We start from the raw sequence: 16798 nt of genomic DNA on the forward strand, positions 1-16798 counted from the left end.
CAGAACTGGTGCACTAGCAGCTCATTTTGAGCTTGGACTCAACTCGCGTGACGTTCGAATGGCATCCGGGGTCCCCGAGGCCCCGTCCAAACATACCAACAAGTTCTAAATCATAAAACGGACTTGCTCAAACCTTCGGAATGCCCGAAACAACATTAAAACCAAGAATCACATCCTAAAACCAATTGAATCAAACTTTTGAACTTTAAGAATTAAATCTACTTCCAAAAGCCGAAACGTACTTATACTACTCGGAATGTTATCAAATTTTGCGTGCATGTCTTAAATGACATTATAGAACTATTCCCGATCTCAGAATTCCGTTTGGACCTCGATATCACCAAAACACATCCCAAACCACATTTATAGAACTTCTAAAACTTCAAGAATCATATTTTCACTATTTTGCGCCGAAACACTCCCGAGTCATCCGAAACCCATTCCGAACATACGCCCAAGTCCGAAATCATCATGCGAACCTATTGGAACCGTCAAATCCCAATTCCGAGGTCGTTTACTAAAAAATATTGACCGAAGTCAAACTTGATCTTTTAAGCCATCCTTAAGGAACCAAGTGTTCCGATTCCAAACCAAACCCTTCAAAATCCCAAACCAACCATCACCGCAAGTTATAAATCAATAAAAGCAAGTACGGGAAGTCTTATTTAGGGGCACAGGATTCTAGAAAGCAAAATGACCGGTCCGGTCGTTACATTCTCCACCTCTTAAATAAATGTTCGTCCTCGAACGGATCTAGAATTATACCTGGAATGCTGAACAAGTGTGGATATCTTCTCTGTATGTCCTCCTCGGGCTCCCAAGTCGCCTCCTCGACTGGTTGGCCCCTCCACTGGACCTTCACGGCGGAAACCCTCTTGGACCTCAACTGCCAATCCTATCTATCAGTAATGGCAACTGGCTCCTCTTCATAACCCAGACTCTCATCTAACTGAATCGTGTTAAAGTCTAACACATATGACAAGTCGAGATGATACCTCCGGAGCATCGACACGTGGAAAACTGGATGAACTCCTGATAAGCTGGGAGGTAAATCAAGGTCATAAGCAACCTCCCCAACTCGTCTCAACACCTCAAAGGGGCCTATAAACCTTGGGCTCAACTTGCCCTTCTTTCTGAATCTCATAATGCCCTTCATCGGTGAGACTTTCAAGAGAACCTTCTTGCCGACCATAAATGATACATCACGTGCCTTCTGATACGTGTAACTCTTCTATCTGGACTGAACCGTGCGAAGCCTCTCCTGAATCAACTTTACCTTTTTCCAAGGCATCCTTTACCAAATCAGTATTGTATAGCTTAGCCTCGTCAGGCTCAAACCACCCAATGGGAGATCGACATCGCCGAATATATAAAGTCTCAAATAGAGCCATCTCAATGCTGGACTGATAGTTGTTGTTGTAAGCAAACTCGACCAAGGGCAAGAACTGATCCCACTGCCCTCCAAAGTCAATTACACATGTCCTGAGCATGTCCTCCAATATGTGAACTGTCCGCTCCGACTGCCCGTCGTTATGTGGGTGGAATGTTGTGCTGAGCTCTACACGGATGCCCAACTCACTCTGTACGGCTCTCCAGAAATGCAAAGTGAACTGAGGACCTCTATCTGATATGATGGACACAGGCACACCGTGCAACCGAACTATCTCTCAAATATAGATCTGGGCCAACCTCTTTGAAGTGTAAGTAGTGGCTACTGGAATGAAGTGTGCCGACTTGGTCAACCTGTCAACAATAACCCATACTGCATCGAATTTCTGCAAGGTCTGTGGCAACCCAACTACGAAGTCCATAGTGATGCGCTCTCATTTCCACTCAGGTATAGTCATCTGCTGGAGTAGGCCTCCTGGCCTCTGGTGCTCATACTTAACCTGCTGGCAATTTAGGCATCTAGCTACATACTCCACTATGTCTTTGTTCATTCGCCGCCACCAATAATGCTGCCTCAGGTCACGATACATCTTTGTAACACCTGGATGAATAGAATACCGTGAACTGTATACCTCCTCTAGAATCCTCCCCCTTAGGCCATCAACATTAGGAACACATAGACGACCCTGGAGTCGCAGAACACCATCCTCGCCAATAGAAACCTCCTTGGCACCACCCTGTAGTACCGTCTCCTTGAGAATTGCTAAATGCGGATCATCTAACTGTCGAGCCTTGATCTGTCCTAATAATGAAGACTGAGCAACAACGCATGCAAGGACTCGGCTGGGCTCTGAAATGTCCAGCCTCACAAGTCTGTTAGCCAAGTAATGAATGTCCAAAACCAGTGGCCTCTCCTCCGCTGAAATGAATGCCAAGCTGCCCATACTCTCTGCCTTCCTACTTAAGGCATCTGTAACCACATTCGCCTTGCCCGGATGATAAAGAATAGTGATGTCGTAGTCCTTCAGTAACTCAAGCCATCTACGCTGCCTCAAATTAAGGTCTCTCTGCTTGAACAAGTGCTGCAAACTGTGGTGGTCTGTATAAACCTCACAAGACACTCCATACAGGTAATGCCTCCAAATCTCAAGGGCATGAACAATCGCCGCCAACTCCAAATCATGCACGGGGTAGTTTTTCTCATGAACCTTCAGCTGACGTGAACAGTAATTGGCTGAATTCATAATGGCCATATCTAGTACGGAAGGCAGTTTTCGGAATATCTGAGTCCCGAACCTTCAGCTGATGGTACCCCGATCTCAAATCAATCTTGGAAAACACCCTAGCACCCTGCAACTGGTCAAACAAATCATCGATGCACGGCAACGGGTACTTGTTCTTGATGGTAACTTTGTTCAACTGGTGGTAGTCAATACACATCCGCATAGTCCCATCCTTCTTTTTCACAAATAACACTGGAGCACTCCAAGGTGATACACTCGGTCTTATAAACCCCTTAGCTAGCAACTCCTCAAGCTATTCTTTCAATTCTTTCAATTCCTTCGGAGCCATATGGTACGGTGGAATAGATATAGGCTGGGTGCCTGGAGCAAAGTCAATGCAAAGAATCAATATCACGATATGGTGGCTTGCCTGGAAGGTCAGAAGGAAACACATCGGCGAACTCACGGACTACTGGTACTGAATCAATCGTCGGAGACTCTGCGGTGGTTTCCCGTATATAAGCTAGATAAGCCAAACAACCCTTCTCGACCATACGTCGAGCCTTCAGAAAAGAAATAACCCGACCAAATGTACTAACTAAGGAACCTTTCCACTCCAATCTTGGCAACTCGGGCATAGCTAAGGTAACAGTCTTGGCATGGCAATCTAGGATGGCGTGATAAGGAAATAACCAATCCATGCCCAGGATAACCTCAAAGTCAGTCATATCAAGTAACAAGAGGTCCGCTCTGGTCTCAAACCCATAGAATGTGACCACACAGGACCGATAGATCTGATCCATAACCACAGAATCGCCCACGGGAGTGGACACATAGACAGGAGTACCCAAGGACTCACGAGGAATATCCAGAAAATGAACAAACAGAGATGATACATATGAATAGGTAGACCCTGGGTCAAATAATACGGAAGCATCCTTACCGCATACAGAAATAATACCTGTGATAACGGCATCTGAGGCCAATGCATCTGGTCTGGCCGGAAAAGCATAGAATCTGGCAGGAGCGCCGGCTGGCTGGCCTCCACCTGACTGAATAGTAGTTGGCTGAACTCCCCCTGCCTGGCCTCCACCTCTAGGGCGACCCCTACCAACCTGTCCTCCACCTCTGGGTGGCCGGACAGCCAGTGCTAAAACCATAGGCTGATGACTCTGATGCACTGCCTTGCCCCGAAACCGGGGGAAAAACCTCTTTATGTGACCCGGATCTCCACACTCATAACAACGCCTCGGCGCCATAGACTGTTGCCCTGAAGACTGGCCCTGATGGTCGGAATACCCACTGGAGGAACCCTGAATGGCTGGAGGATGATATGAACTCTCTGGCATGGCACTGAAATAAGCACTGGAAGAACCCTGATGACCAGAATACCTGCCGGAGGAACCCTGAATGGATGGTGGGCGATAAGAACTCTCCGGCATCGCACTGAAATAAGGCCTCACTGGAGCACCTCAAGGAGGTGGTGGTGGTGCTGAATATGGGGGCCTGTTGGGCTGGCCCCTCCCAAACTGACCTCTACCCCTAGCCGGGGCACCTCTAAACTCCCCAGAAAATTGGGCCCTCTTGTCCTGCTGTCCCTGCTCAAGCTTCTCAAACTGGTACCGCAGCTCTCCCCTCTCAGAGGGTGGGATATACCTGTCCAAGAATAGCTGATTGAACTGCTCCCAAGAAATGGGAGGAGAATCCGCTAGTCTGCCAAGAACATAAGACTGCCACTATTTGCGGGCCCTGCCCCCTAGCTGGAAAGTAGTGAAGTCGACCCCATGAGATTCCAGTATCCTCATGTTGTGCAGTTTGTCCCTGCACCTATCAATAAAATCCTGAGCATCCTCATAACGCTCACCCCCGAAGACATGAGGGTGTAGTCTAGTCCATCTGTCTAATAACTTCTGCGGATCGCCGTCCGCAGCTGGTCTGGGCTCAGGTGCTACTGCTGTAACTGGTTGGGGGCCACCCGCGGGTAGTGTACCCGGAGTCTGATATACCGCAGTTGCATGTCCTGGGGCCTGGGCAGTAGGGGTCTGTGCCCCCCTCCCGCCTAAGATATGGTCGGGTCTGCTGGAAATAAACCAGATTGAGTCATGGTATCCATGAATCGCATTATATAGCCCATGATCTCCTGAAAGCCCGACGCTGTTCTTTAACAATAGGATCCTCTGTTGGATCCACTGGTGGTGCTACTAGGGCAGCTCTGGGACGCCCTCATCCCCTACCTTGGGCCGGTGCCCTCCCCAGGCCTCTACCTCAGCTTCTAGCAACGGGGAAAAAAACTCCCCCCGGGTCTGGAACATCAGCCGTATGTGTCCTCACCATCTGTGAGAGAATATAAGAATGAAATTTAGTACACCATCAACTGCACGATAGGAAATGAATAAAGAGTAGTTTCCTAACACCCTATAGCCTCCCGAAGATAAGTACGTACGTCTCCGTACCGATCAGCAAGACTCTATTAGGTTTACCCATTACTTGTGAGACCTAAGTGAGCCTAGTTCTCTGATACCATGTTGTCATGACCCAATTTCTATTTTAGGTCGCGATGGCGCCCAACACCAATGTTAGGCAACCCAACACTAATCGTATAGTGAGTCTCATTTATTTTACCAAAACCTTCCCAACATTTATGTAACTTAAATTGATAAGCATTCGATAATAACAAGTGATTAAGGCAAGTTAGATTGTAATGACCAAAAGAAGTCAAATTTAAATAATTACATCCCAAAAGAATAGTCTACCAACGTGTGTACCAGGAACTAGTGTCACAAGTATGTGGGCATCGAGTAGAATGTACAAAAGAATATATCTACCCTACTGCCTGAAATAGAATAGACACTCAAAACAAAAGAAAGACTCCAACACGCTGCTGAACGGCATCAGAAAGGAGCAGCTCACCGTGGAATCTCTGGCCAAATATCAAGAAGGCGCTCCGAACGGGTAGCTAGATACACCTGCCTCAGACCTTGCACAATTAAGTACAGAAGTGTAGTATGAGTACATAAACAATATGTACCCAGTAAGTATCCCGCCTAACCTCGAAGAAATAGTGACGAGGGGTCGACTTGACACTTACTAGGGCCAAACACTATATTTAAGTATGAGGCTAGCATGAATATCAAGATCTAATAGTAAATAATGACAATAAATGACAAGTCTTTCCGTAAATATATGTATTTCAGTTACTATCATTCCAGTTGACAATTTATATTCCAAGGCATTTAAAAAGTTTAAAACCACGGAAAAGTGCCAAGCAAATAGCATGCGCATATAATGTCGAGGAAATACGGCCCGATCCAACAGAATAATAAAATGTGCACTGCCGAAGGGTCGAACAGCGCGTACCATAGATGCATCTATTAACCTGCCGAGGCAAACGACCCGCTCCCATGAGAGTAGTGGAAAGAATCACCCCGCTCGCGGAATATAATTGTGAAGCGGTTACATATAAACATAACATACTTTTCCTCAATCCTTTTGAAACATTAAATTACTTGAAACCTTCAAATTCTTAAGATCTTGAAATGAAATTCAATTCAACACAAATAGTGCTTGTAATCAATTAACAGTGTTCACGAAGCATGGTACAAGCCTAAACTACCCGGACATAGCAAGAATAGTCACTACGTACGGACTCTCGTCACCTCGTGCGTACATAGTTCCCCACAAATATTCACATATCATATTAATTCACCTATGGGGAAATTTTCTTCTTACAAGGTTAGAAAAGAGACTTACCTCGTATCAAGCCTACTTCCCGATTCAAGAATGCGTTCAAACCTCCAAATTTGTCGCCCAACAACTCGAAATTAGTTTTACTCTAAACTCATAATTTTCACTAATTTACATATTGTAAACTATCCATAAACTATGTATTAAACTCACATTATGTAGGAATTACTTACCTCACAAAGCTAGGTGGAAATCTTCCCTTTTGAAGCTCCCAAATCGTCCAAGTGTTGAGTGAAGTGAGTCAAAAATGACAAACTCCCGTATTAAATGAAGGCCAATGCCTTTAGCGATTTTCACATCTGCGGTGCGTGGACCGCACCTGCGGTCTCGCTTCTGCAGACCATCGTCCGCATTGGCAGAAAGGGGAGGACTGGCTAGGATTGCACCTGCGGTTCTGCTTCTGCGAAAAATGGACCGCATCTGCGGAACCTGGGCTCCGCTTCTTGGGCCGCATCTGCGCAGCTTTGCCCGCACCTGCGAGCTCGCACCTGTGGCTGCCCAACCGCAGGAGCAGTCATACCAGAACTGGTGCACCAGCAGCTCATTTTGAGCTTGGACTCGACTCGCGCGACGTCCGAATGGCATCCGGGGCCCCCGAGGCCCCGTCCAAACATACCAAAAAGTTCTAAATCATAAAACGGACTCGCTCGAACCTTCGGAACTCCCAAAACAACATTGAAACCAAGGATCATACCCTAAAACCAATTGAATCAAACTTATGAACTTTAAGTTCTTAAATCTACTTTCAACATGCCGAAATGTACTTATACTATTCGGAATGATACCAAATTTTGAGTGCAAATCTTAAATGACATTACGGAACTATTCCTGGTCTCGGAATACCTCAATATCACCAAAACACGTCCCAAACCACATTTATAGAACTTCTAAAACTTCAAGAATCATATTTTCACTATTTGGCGCTGAAACGCTCCCGGGTCATCCGAAACTCATTCCGAACATACGCCCAAGTCCGAAATCATCATACGAATCTATTGGAACCATCAAATCCCGATTTTGAGGTCGTTTACTAAAAAATATTGATCGAAATCAAACTTGGCCTTATAAGCCATCCTTAAGGAACCAAGTGTTCTGATTCTAACCCAAACCCTTCAAAATCCCGAACCAACCATCCCAGCAAGTCATAAATCAATAAAAGCAAGTACAAGAAGTCTTAATTAGGGGCACGGGATTCTAGAAAGTAAAACGACCGGTCGGGTAGTTACATAGGCAATTGTTGGAACGACCCCATACAACTATATACGCTTTTAGTATACGAAATGAGCAAGTTGCTTTGCGAATATTTAGCTTGCAATGCGAGCATGTAACTTTCTTATACTTTTATTGTATCCTTTAATGTTTTGGTACAGTAGTATAGTCGCAGATAGTTGTAGCAATATTCTAGAGCAATCATATACTCTGTTGGTATACATGTATACCATATTGGTATCGTATAGTACTAGAAGTCTTTTTTTGGTACTTATATTTTTGTTGCATTTTCCAATATTTTATTATCATTTCTATTCTAACTAGTATATATGAAGATTTGGTGGCCGCAAATTATATTTTCTTGCTCCATAACTGGTTGTGTTACTGCTAATGGTAGAGTGTGTACTGATATTTGTAGGGAAGGAGATCAAGGTTTGCATGGCAATCACGTGGAGTTAGAAAAGGAACAAGAAATAAAGAAAAAAAATAAAGAAGAAGTCAGATTTGAGTGTGAAATAAGTTATGGTAAAAATAACAATAATACGATTTGGGCAAAAATAAATGAATAAAAGAGAAAAAAGAAAAAAAATAGGGAAAAAAGAAAAGAAGCATGGAAATAAAAAAGAATTGGAGAAAAAAGAGAAAATTCCCCACAAAAATTACTATGAGTAGAAAATATAATTAGTTTGATGGGTAAAAAAATAAATGAGTAGGTAAGGGTAAATAGTTTTATTTTTGTGGGTAACTGTCATTCTTCCTAGTTTTGACGCAATTAAAGTAGGCAAATAGAAATATTTATATGGCCATCGTGTGGTTTGAAAAATATACGATGTCCCATAATATTTGACACCTTTTCACTTTCCAATACGCATATAAGCTTTTATTAAACAACTTAAAAATATACTTTTACTATTTTGGTATTTAGAAATTTACAACCTATATTACTCCGGGACGTTCTCACTATCTAATTTTTAACTAAAACTAGTCTTAGGCTACGCACGTTGCGCGTGTATCTAACTCAATAAATATAACTTCTTAAAAATTATGCAAATATTATGTAAAATATTACATTTGTGTTATACATAATAGCTTAAAAAGTGTCAGATAAGTGAAGAATAGTTAAATTAATAGTAATTTAATTAATTTGATTCTTAATATTATACTATAACCAATTGTTCTCTCATTTTTTGATTTCTTTTGTTGCCGATTCTCTTCTTAAAGGCATAATTTATGTACATATTATGTGAATATGAAAAATAATTTTATTTATATGATAAATGTGTAAACGAATTAAATTGAATTATTTCATTAATAATTAATTCAGACATGTAATTATTTATTCTCACATAAGAAAATATTTTATTTTCTTGTAGATTCGAATTGTTAATCCTAGCTCATACTAAATTTCAAATATTTAGTAATTATAATTTTATCTAATAATATTCTATTTTTAAATGGTAATGAAATTATCAATATTTTATTTTTGAATTTTAATGTTTGCGGATCTTAATTTTAGAAGATAAAAATATGAACGATATTTTCGCTAAGACTTCTTGCTTTTAATAATAAAGAGAAATTAGGTGTTCTTTCGATATAAGCATAACTTAAGATGTAACTATAAGTTAAGTCGTCCATATATTTTCATTTTTACATTAAGGATATGGATTCCTCGATCATAATTCTTTATAAATTTCTGTGAAAAATATTTGTATGAGCTGAAGATGAAATTATCATCTTTGCCGAAGACATGTCAAGAGCCTAATACACAACATATCAAAATAACAATAGTCGTAACTTCCATTTAATATTTAATAATTTGTGGTAGTATTCCAAAAGGAATCAATCTTTGGAATAAGTTTTAATCTCATCACAGTTGATACCTGAAAGTCTTTCAATTACTGTAAATTTAACAGATCCTTGTTAAATTAAAATAATATTGTAGAATATTTTTATTACATTTATTAGTCGTTGTGGAATTTAATTTGTGTTACGAACTTAAAGAATTTTGTCGTTGATTTATGAAGTCGTAAGATTCAACATGGAATTACGCTACGGAGGAATAATTTGTGCTTTTATATACAAAGTGTTGGATATATAAAGAAATAATTCAAGAATGTATATGTATAAAAACGTTCCTAAAATTACTAAGTAAAAAAAAGGTAAAAATACATTCCTAAGATACCTAACCTAAATAAAAAAGAAACATATTAATTGATTCTGAATCCTAAATATTAAGAAAAATTATTAAATAATATACTAATTGATTCGAAGTCCTAAATATAAGGAAAATAATTAAATGTCTGTTTTATCTAGTGTGAAATCTATTTACAAAAGGTAAAAAAAAAAAAAGCGAACGACATTTCGCTAAGGACATTCGTACTTTTAATATAATATAGATAATTTAAGCTCTGGAAATTTATCAAGTGCCAAAACAAATTAGGACGAAAAGAGTACTTAGGTCACAGTAGACAGTTATAACCCCCCCCCCCCCAGGTCACAGCCACCCCTCACATCGTACTGCCTACAGAGTGATTTGGTTTATCATTGAGTCCTTCTGAAGAAAACAAGTCACACGAAGGAGTAAATGGTTAACCAAATGTTAGCAGCATCTATAACTATAAGAAAATATGGAATAAGATGATAGATGTTACATCCTATTTATAAAGCTCATTATTTTGGTGAGTTTAGTGTTGAAAAATATACACTCATAAAATACACTCTAATCCCTGAACACTTAAGGTTTGGAACATATACCAACCGCATTGTACTTCATATACACAAGTAAGCTCTACAGCATTGAAGCAAATTACCCAAAGAAAAGTATCTCAGACATGCGAAACTTCAAACAAGAAGTATATCGAGTTTTCAGCAGGCTGTGATTCGTATGAACAATGTCTGAGTTGAGACTGAAGTAGACTGCTGGAAGAAGATTCTGATTGGATCATTGGGGTCGACATAACTGCAGACTTGACAAACAAAAAAAAAAGGATTCGTACATCAGCTAGCATATTGAGAAATCGGATCTTCAACAATTTTCATGGCAAGCAATGTGACATACACGTCTGATCATCTCATCAATGGGAGTTTGTGCAGTCCACCCGTGGCTCGGCCCTAGACAGCTGCTGACATCAGGCAACAACAACGACGACCTAGTGAAATCTCACTACTGGGGTCTGGGGAGGGTAGTGTGTACGCAGACCTTACCCCTACCCGAGGGAGTAGAGAGGTTATTTCCGATAGACCCTCGGCTCAAGAAGACGAGAAGAGGGAAAAAGGGGAAAAGAGGAAAATATGTAACGTACCATCAACAGAAATCATAAGAAAAGTTCATCCACAAGAAATTGTATACCTTGCATGAAGTTATCGTACCAAACTCTGAAAAAAGTTCCTTGAGCTTCTCATCATCAATGGTGTCATCCAAATTTTTTACATACAAGTTAAGACCTTGGTATTTATCAACCGCCTCCTTGGCAGTCTGCTCAAACTTGCGTTTCAATTCTTGCTCTCTTTCAGATTTCTTCTGTGCTTTCCCAACATACCTATCATCAAATTTCTTTCCATTTAAGGATTCAACAGCCTTAGCAGCATCCTCTGCAGTTTCAAAATTGACGAACCCAAAACACTTGTACTTTCCATCTGCATCTCTCATCACTACTGCACTAGTAATGTTCCCGAACTCACCAAAAACTTTCTTCAGCTCATCATCAGTCGTAGAGTCTGACAAATTTTTGACATAGACATTTTGGAATTTTGTCGTGCCAGTTGCAGATTCTCTTTCCTGTTTGCGGAGAAAATGCCCAACATATACTTGCTTATCATTCATGAGCATACCATTTAACTTATCTATGGCACCTTGAGCAGATTTCATTGTCATATTGTACAAAACCATAACCCTTTGACTGGCCATTAGAATCAGTAGCTATCTTGCAAGAAAGAATGCCAAAGCTTGAAAATGTGTCATGTAAAGGCAACTAAATTGAAAAATAATGGGACGAAAGTCCCCCAACCACCTTCCTAGAACAAATCTTGATTGCATGGAGTGCAAGGCCCTGTTCTCATTATCTGGAACAACCTGAAGTTGTCAGAATCAGTTATCTAAAGTAGCACATGTAGTCCAACTATGTGAATTTATCTATTCTACTTACCGGATCCACATGTCAGAAATGTTGTTGAGTGGAATAGTAGTTGCTTAATTTTTTAATCATCAACAAAGAGCTGCACAATGAAGTTAAATCTGGTCAAGCAAAAGTAGCTTCCATTTTTCCAATTTTGTTTTTTATTGGTCACTACCAACTAAAAGCAGGATTATTTTCAGAAGTAAGAGTTACAAAAATTAACAGAAGAGAAAGCAACAATATACAGGTTCAGAAAAGCATAAGATGCAGAAAAAGGGTCACCATGACATGAAGCAACAGAACAGAATACCAGCAAGCACAAAAGCAACCTTATCCCACAAAAAGAAAAAAGGCACAGACAAGATCGACTAACACTGGACAGAAATTTAAGGTGTTAAACGCAAGAAGTAGTGTTTACATTACATAAGCTAGCGTTAACCAGACAAGGAGATCATTAGATATGTTATACACATGGGGTCACAACGAATGCAAAATTCAAATGTTTAAATCCTCTACCACCTGCAGCCAGGTAAGTTGCTCTCGAGCTGCTTAAGCAACTTGGTATCTTAAGAATATTTTTTATACCTTGAAACCAATATCCTAAATTGCACGTTATGCATTTGTTGGTGCAGTTGTATAAGATTTTCAAGGAATGCTATACAATGTTCAAACTTCATTCCTGACTGCCGCTGCCTGCTTAAGACTAAAAGCTAGAAGTGAGACTTCTTTTCTACTGCCTTATCTTGTAAGCCTCTAAAGCTGTGTTTAGCGTAATCAATATAAATAGTTGAGTTAAGAAGAAGAAGAAGAAGAAGAAGAAGAAGAGGCGAAACCTCAACTACCATACACCTTTTAACTTTTGGAGAATTATCAAATGAGGAACCACAGATCAACATGTTATCCCTTTACTTTGATTGACCGCTATGTCCTCTTTGTTTTGGTTTTTCAAAATAACATCTTCATGTCATAGAAAAAGTAGCAGAAGAGGAATTTTGTGTCTCTTTTCTCTAATTCGAGAAAGAACTCCATCAGTCCTGACCAGCATTAGAGTTGGTAAAAAATTTGATGTGGACAAGGAGTTGGAATACAATAGATGACCCTGTTAGCAACAGCAAATTACAGATCTACGTCAATCCTCCACCACCTATTAGTCCAAACAAGCTTTTAAGAAACAAAACACCAAAAGAAAACAAAAAAGATGATTAGTTACAGAGAAATCTTTTAAGGTTTTTCTCCACTGTACTCACACTCAATGCAATATTATATAAACCTCAATTTAATTTTTCAGTAACTAGAACACATTATCTGTATGAGTTGACCAACTTGCCCCTTGATGATAATTGTCCAGGGAAGAATTAAAAAACATCATTTACATAATCAAGCTGCCTTTCATATTGCATCATATCCGGTGTTCCATGAGAAACTAAACACATTGAGATTGATCGTCACTTTGTCAGAGAAAAGATACTCTCAGGAGATATTGCTACAAAGTTTGTTAAGTCGAATGATCAGCTTGCAGATATTTCACCACGTCCCTCACTGGTCCTCGTATTAGTTGCATATGTAACAAGCTCGGTATATATGATTTGTATGCACGGGCTTGAGGGGGAGTGTTAGATAGTTATGTAAATAACACTAGTCCCACGTGGAATAGGAGTAGAATAAGTATTGTGTAAAAGTTATAAATAGGGCTATTGTAAAACACTTGATAGATGATATCAATAATATATTTTTTTCTCCCGTACCTTCTCACATGATCAAAGTACCAATAAGCAATACCTATATTATGAGTTAGAGATAGAACATAACATCCAAAATCCTCTATAACCAATCTGCTCTATTAACAATTTTGCATTGAGGTGATTCAAATAATTAAACTATTCTGCATTAACCACCATAACCCACCTCCTTTTTCTTGTTGTTTTTCCCCATATTACTTGTTGGCGGATAAAATACAAAATACCTTTGTGTTCTGTTATTTGCAAAATTAAACGAAGAGCACTCGCAAACAGTTTTGAACACCTTGCATTTTAACTCTTTACATGTGAGTGCGATAATAAGTAGAAGCATAATTTCCAAGCTTAAAAAGATTAATAGTGGTTAAACTAATTGCATAATCTCACTTCTCTCTTCTCTGAATGGAATACTCTTTAGGGTTAACTATTATAAATCCGTAAAAATATTTCCATAAAGGTATTGCGAAAAGATAAATTTGAAAATTTTCCACAAAAGTATTGTCAAAATTATAAGTTTGACAACTTTTCGTACACATTTCACAAATAAATGCTATACTTTAGTGGCAGTCATGATTATTTTTCACTTCTAGCTTGTTCATAAGCGACACAACAGATGTTCAAGTTAGAGGAAATTGGTTCTGCTGAACTGTGAAATTACCACATACTGTACATTCAAAAAGGAAAAAGGATCAGCAAAATTGGGGTAAAGTGATAGTACTACTTCAAGCTCAGAATTAAGGTTTCTCATCACTCTTAGGGGTCGTTTGGTACATGTAATAAGAATAATAATCCCAGGATAAAGTTTGGATTAACTTTATCCCATATTTGGTTTGGGATATTAGCTAATTCCGGAATAACTTTACTCTAAAATGATGGGATTAGTTCCCATATAGAAGGTGGGATAACTAATCCCATGGGATATCCCACCCCATGTCCCGCCATTATACCAAACGATCCTAAAGTAACATGTTTGTTCCAGTTGCAAAGGAACCATATTTTACTCCAAGCCTATCATTTTAGTTAACATCATATAACCCTTCGATTCAGTAAGTCCCTATTTTAATTATCCTTCCTAGACAAGAGAAGGCTAAGGTTATCAGTTTCACCACACCCCTAAGAGGTCTCTAAGAAAGGCATGCATTTACGTCTTGGATTAATGAATACCATCAAAAGAATGAAGGATCTAATAAGACTTAGTACCTGCTGTGGCAGGGGTTGTGAGAAGCTGAAATTAACTTTCAGCTGAACGGCAAGCTTGATATCATCAGAGTCAATGGCAACCTTCCCTGCACGCATGAGTAGACTTGAGCATCCGTCAGTAAATCAATTAAATATTGATGGTGCAGTTCTAAAACTGATGCACAACTCGAGGCTCATAGTCACCAACACCCATTGATTTTAGCAATGTTTTGACAACCTTTGCATCCCTTGGCAAGTCCTCTTCTCCACCTTCACAGCCATTGTTTGCAAATTTCAACCTTACACAGAGCCAAAATTCACCTTCAAATCGTTTCCCACACATCAGTAGTGCCTATTAGTGCCAAGTCCAACAAAGAATTGCAGAAACTACATCTCTACTGTAGATTCAGGAATCTAGTTCACAAATGGCCCCAATTGTGCTACTAATCATCAAATACCAAAAAGCTTGATCAAGCAAATGAGAAGCAGCGCAATACCACCTATTTTAGTTATTAGTATTCCTGGAAAAGAAAGCAGCACCTGTAATAAAATCCAGCAAACAAATTTTTTTTTTGTAAGAATACTTATACAGCACCCCGACCAGTTTAGAATTGGGGCGTTGTTGTTGCAAGAGTATTTCATACACGCAAGCCAAAGTAAGCGCTTAAGAGGACAAACTCTTAAGCCATCCTCAAGTCACTTACATCTTTTTGTTTATACTGAGAGACCAAATGCATAGACAAATATGCTTCACACTATTCATGAATATTCCTTCAGAATATCTTCTACTGCACTCTTGCCATAGTGACCATAGTTTACCATATAAAGAGAATCCATACAGCCGACCACAACTAGTTTGATTGAGGCAAAGTTACAGAATGAGAAATAGAACACCCTATACTTATCCAAACTAGTTGCAATAGCATTTCATTCTATATCAAATATAAATAAAATAGATGGTTCAAGGTGTACAAAATGATCACGATTCACCGTGCCACAATTCTCTGTGCCACAGCAGAGGAAGGGTAGAGAAATCTGAGGACAACACATATTACAGAGGCAAGAGATGAGAAGGTAGATGGGGAAAAAGGGTGGGTATGGGGGGGGGATAATGGGGGAGACACCCAGAGGAATAAATGACGTGAGGAAACTAGATAAAGATGGAGATACGATACACTATTAGATTGAAAAGGGCCTTGAAGTGGGTCAAATGATATGTATCAAATTGGGTCTTCAACAGTCACTAATAATATCTTTAGAAGGAGCATTTTATTGTTCAGATAGCAAAATAGAAGGAAAAAAGAACAAATTATCTAGCAGTTAAGGTTAAGCTAGCACCTTCCAAATACATTACAAAAGTATCTCCTCATTGTTATCAGAAAATTGAAAAAATATAGTACAAATAAATATTCCAAAAAAGCATCAGAACAAAAGCTAAAGCAGAAAGAATTCGTCAAACAGACAAGCTATTCTCAATATAAGAAGCAAAGCGATCCAGCAAATATTTAGAGGTCTAAAGTAAGAACACCATGAACAGGACAAGAATAAAGATAAATTATAAATATAAAATGACAGCTAAATTCCATTTATTGAGACACAAACACTCATGCAAAGGATTCTACCCGCCGCTCGATGGAAATTGTACTTCAAGGCGGACACCGCGGCTCTTCCGCCGCGATGACTCAGCCAACGACATGTGCCCTTGGGGGCCAAAGGCCCCTACTGCGGGTCGGCAAGCGGACGGCGGGCGCATGCGTCGCTTCTAGCCCTAGCTCAATACCCAAAAGTGCGTTAAATGGAATAAATTAGGTCACCTTTATCCGCTTCAAGAGGCGTGGTAATGGAACCTTTCATCTTTTGTAATTTATGAGATGGAGGAACACGGTGTTGTTGGACCCTCCGTCTTGCCCCCTTGAATTCAGATATAAAACCATTTAGGGAGAGAGCCAGGGAAGGAAAAGCAGAGATAAGAACTATTATTTCTCGTTTTTTAGAAAAGCAAATAGAGACAAGTGGTATAACACGTATTTGGCGCAAAAATATCTCTCTCGCTTCCCAATACCAATAACACATGAAAAGAGCTATCTTTTCACCTTCTTTAGCTTCTTACTACTAATTTTAAGACCAAATAAAAGCTTCCACTTCACAAAGAAATTGAAAATGTAATACCACTACAAAGATAACCAGGACAAGGAAAATAGGT

General features: G+C 39.7%; 1 protein-coding gene across 8 annotated transcripts; it reads right to left on the reverse strand.

Annotated features, from left to right (window-relative positions):
• Positions 1-10316: 10316 nt before the first annotated feature.
• LOC107790643 (polyadenylate-binding protein 4-like) lies at positions 10317-16763 on the reverse strand. 8 transcript variants are annotated; one of them, XM_075226770.1, is made up of 5 exons: positions 14617-16763; positions 11711-11780; positions 11576-11637; positions 10915-11484; positions 10317-10531 (listed from the first exon to the last, which is right to left on the reverse strand). In XM_075226770.1, the coding sequence occupies exons 4-5, from the start codon at positions 11470-11472 to the stop codon at positions 10391-10393; spliced, it is 699 nt and encodes a 232-aa protein (XP_075082871.1). In that variant the 5' UTR covers positions 11473-11484; positions 11576-11637; positions 11711-11780; positions 14617-16763; the 3' UTR covers positions 10317-10390. The 8 variants fall into 8 exon arrangements, 7 of the variants coding, with proteins under 7 accessions (XP_075082871.1, XP_075082875.1, XP_075082874.1 ...); XM_075226774.1 differs by adding an exon at positions 10624-10684 and having other exon boundaries at positions 10317-10524; positions 10915-11637; XM_075226773.1 differs by adding an exon at positions 10624-10684 and having other exon boundaries at positions 10915-11637.
• Positions 16764-16798: the final 35 nt, after the last annotated feature.

Source organism: Nicotiana tabacum, chromosome 12 (genome assembly GCF_000715075.1).
Source record: "Nicotiana tabacum cultivar K326 chromosome 12, ASM71507v2, whole genome shotgun sequence".
NCBI classification, from domain to species: Eukaryota; Viridiplantae; Streptophyta; class Magnoliopsida; order Solanales; family Solanaceae; genus Nicotiana; species Nicotiana tabacum.

Excerpts from the sequence above, each read along its gene's own strand:
- LOC107790643 (XM_075226770.1), bottom strand. The coding sequence starts at position 11,472 with ATGGCCAGTCAAAGGGTTATGGTTTTGTACAATATGACAATGAAATCT. Across the intron at positions 10,532-10,914 it reads GTACGATAACTTCATGCAAG|TCTGCAGTTATGTCGACCCC; the intron begins GTATACAATTTC and ends TTGTTTGTCAAG.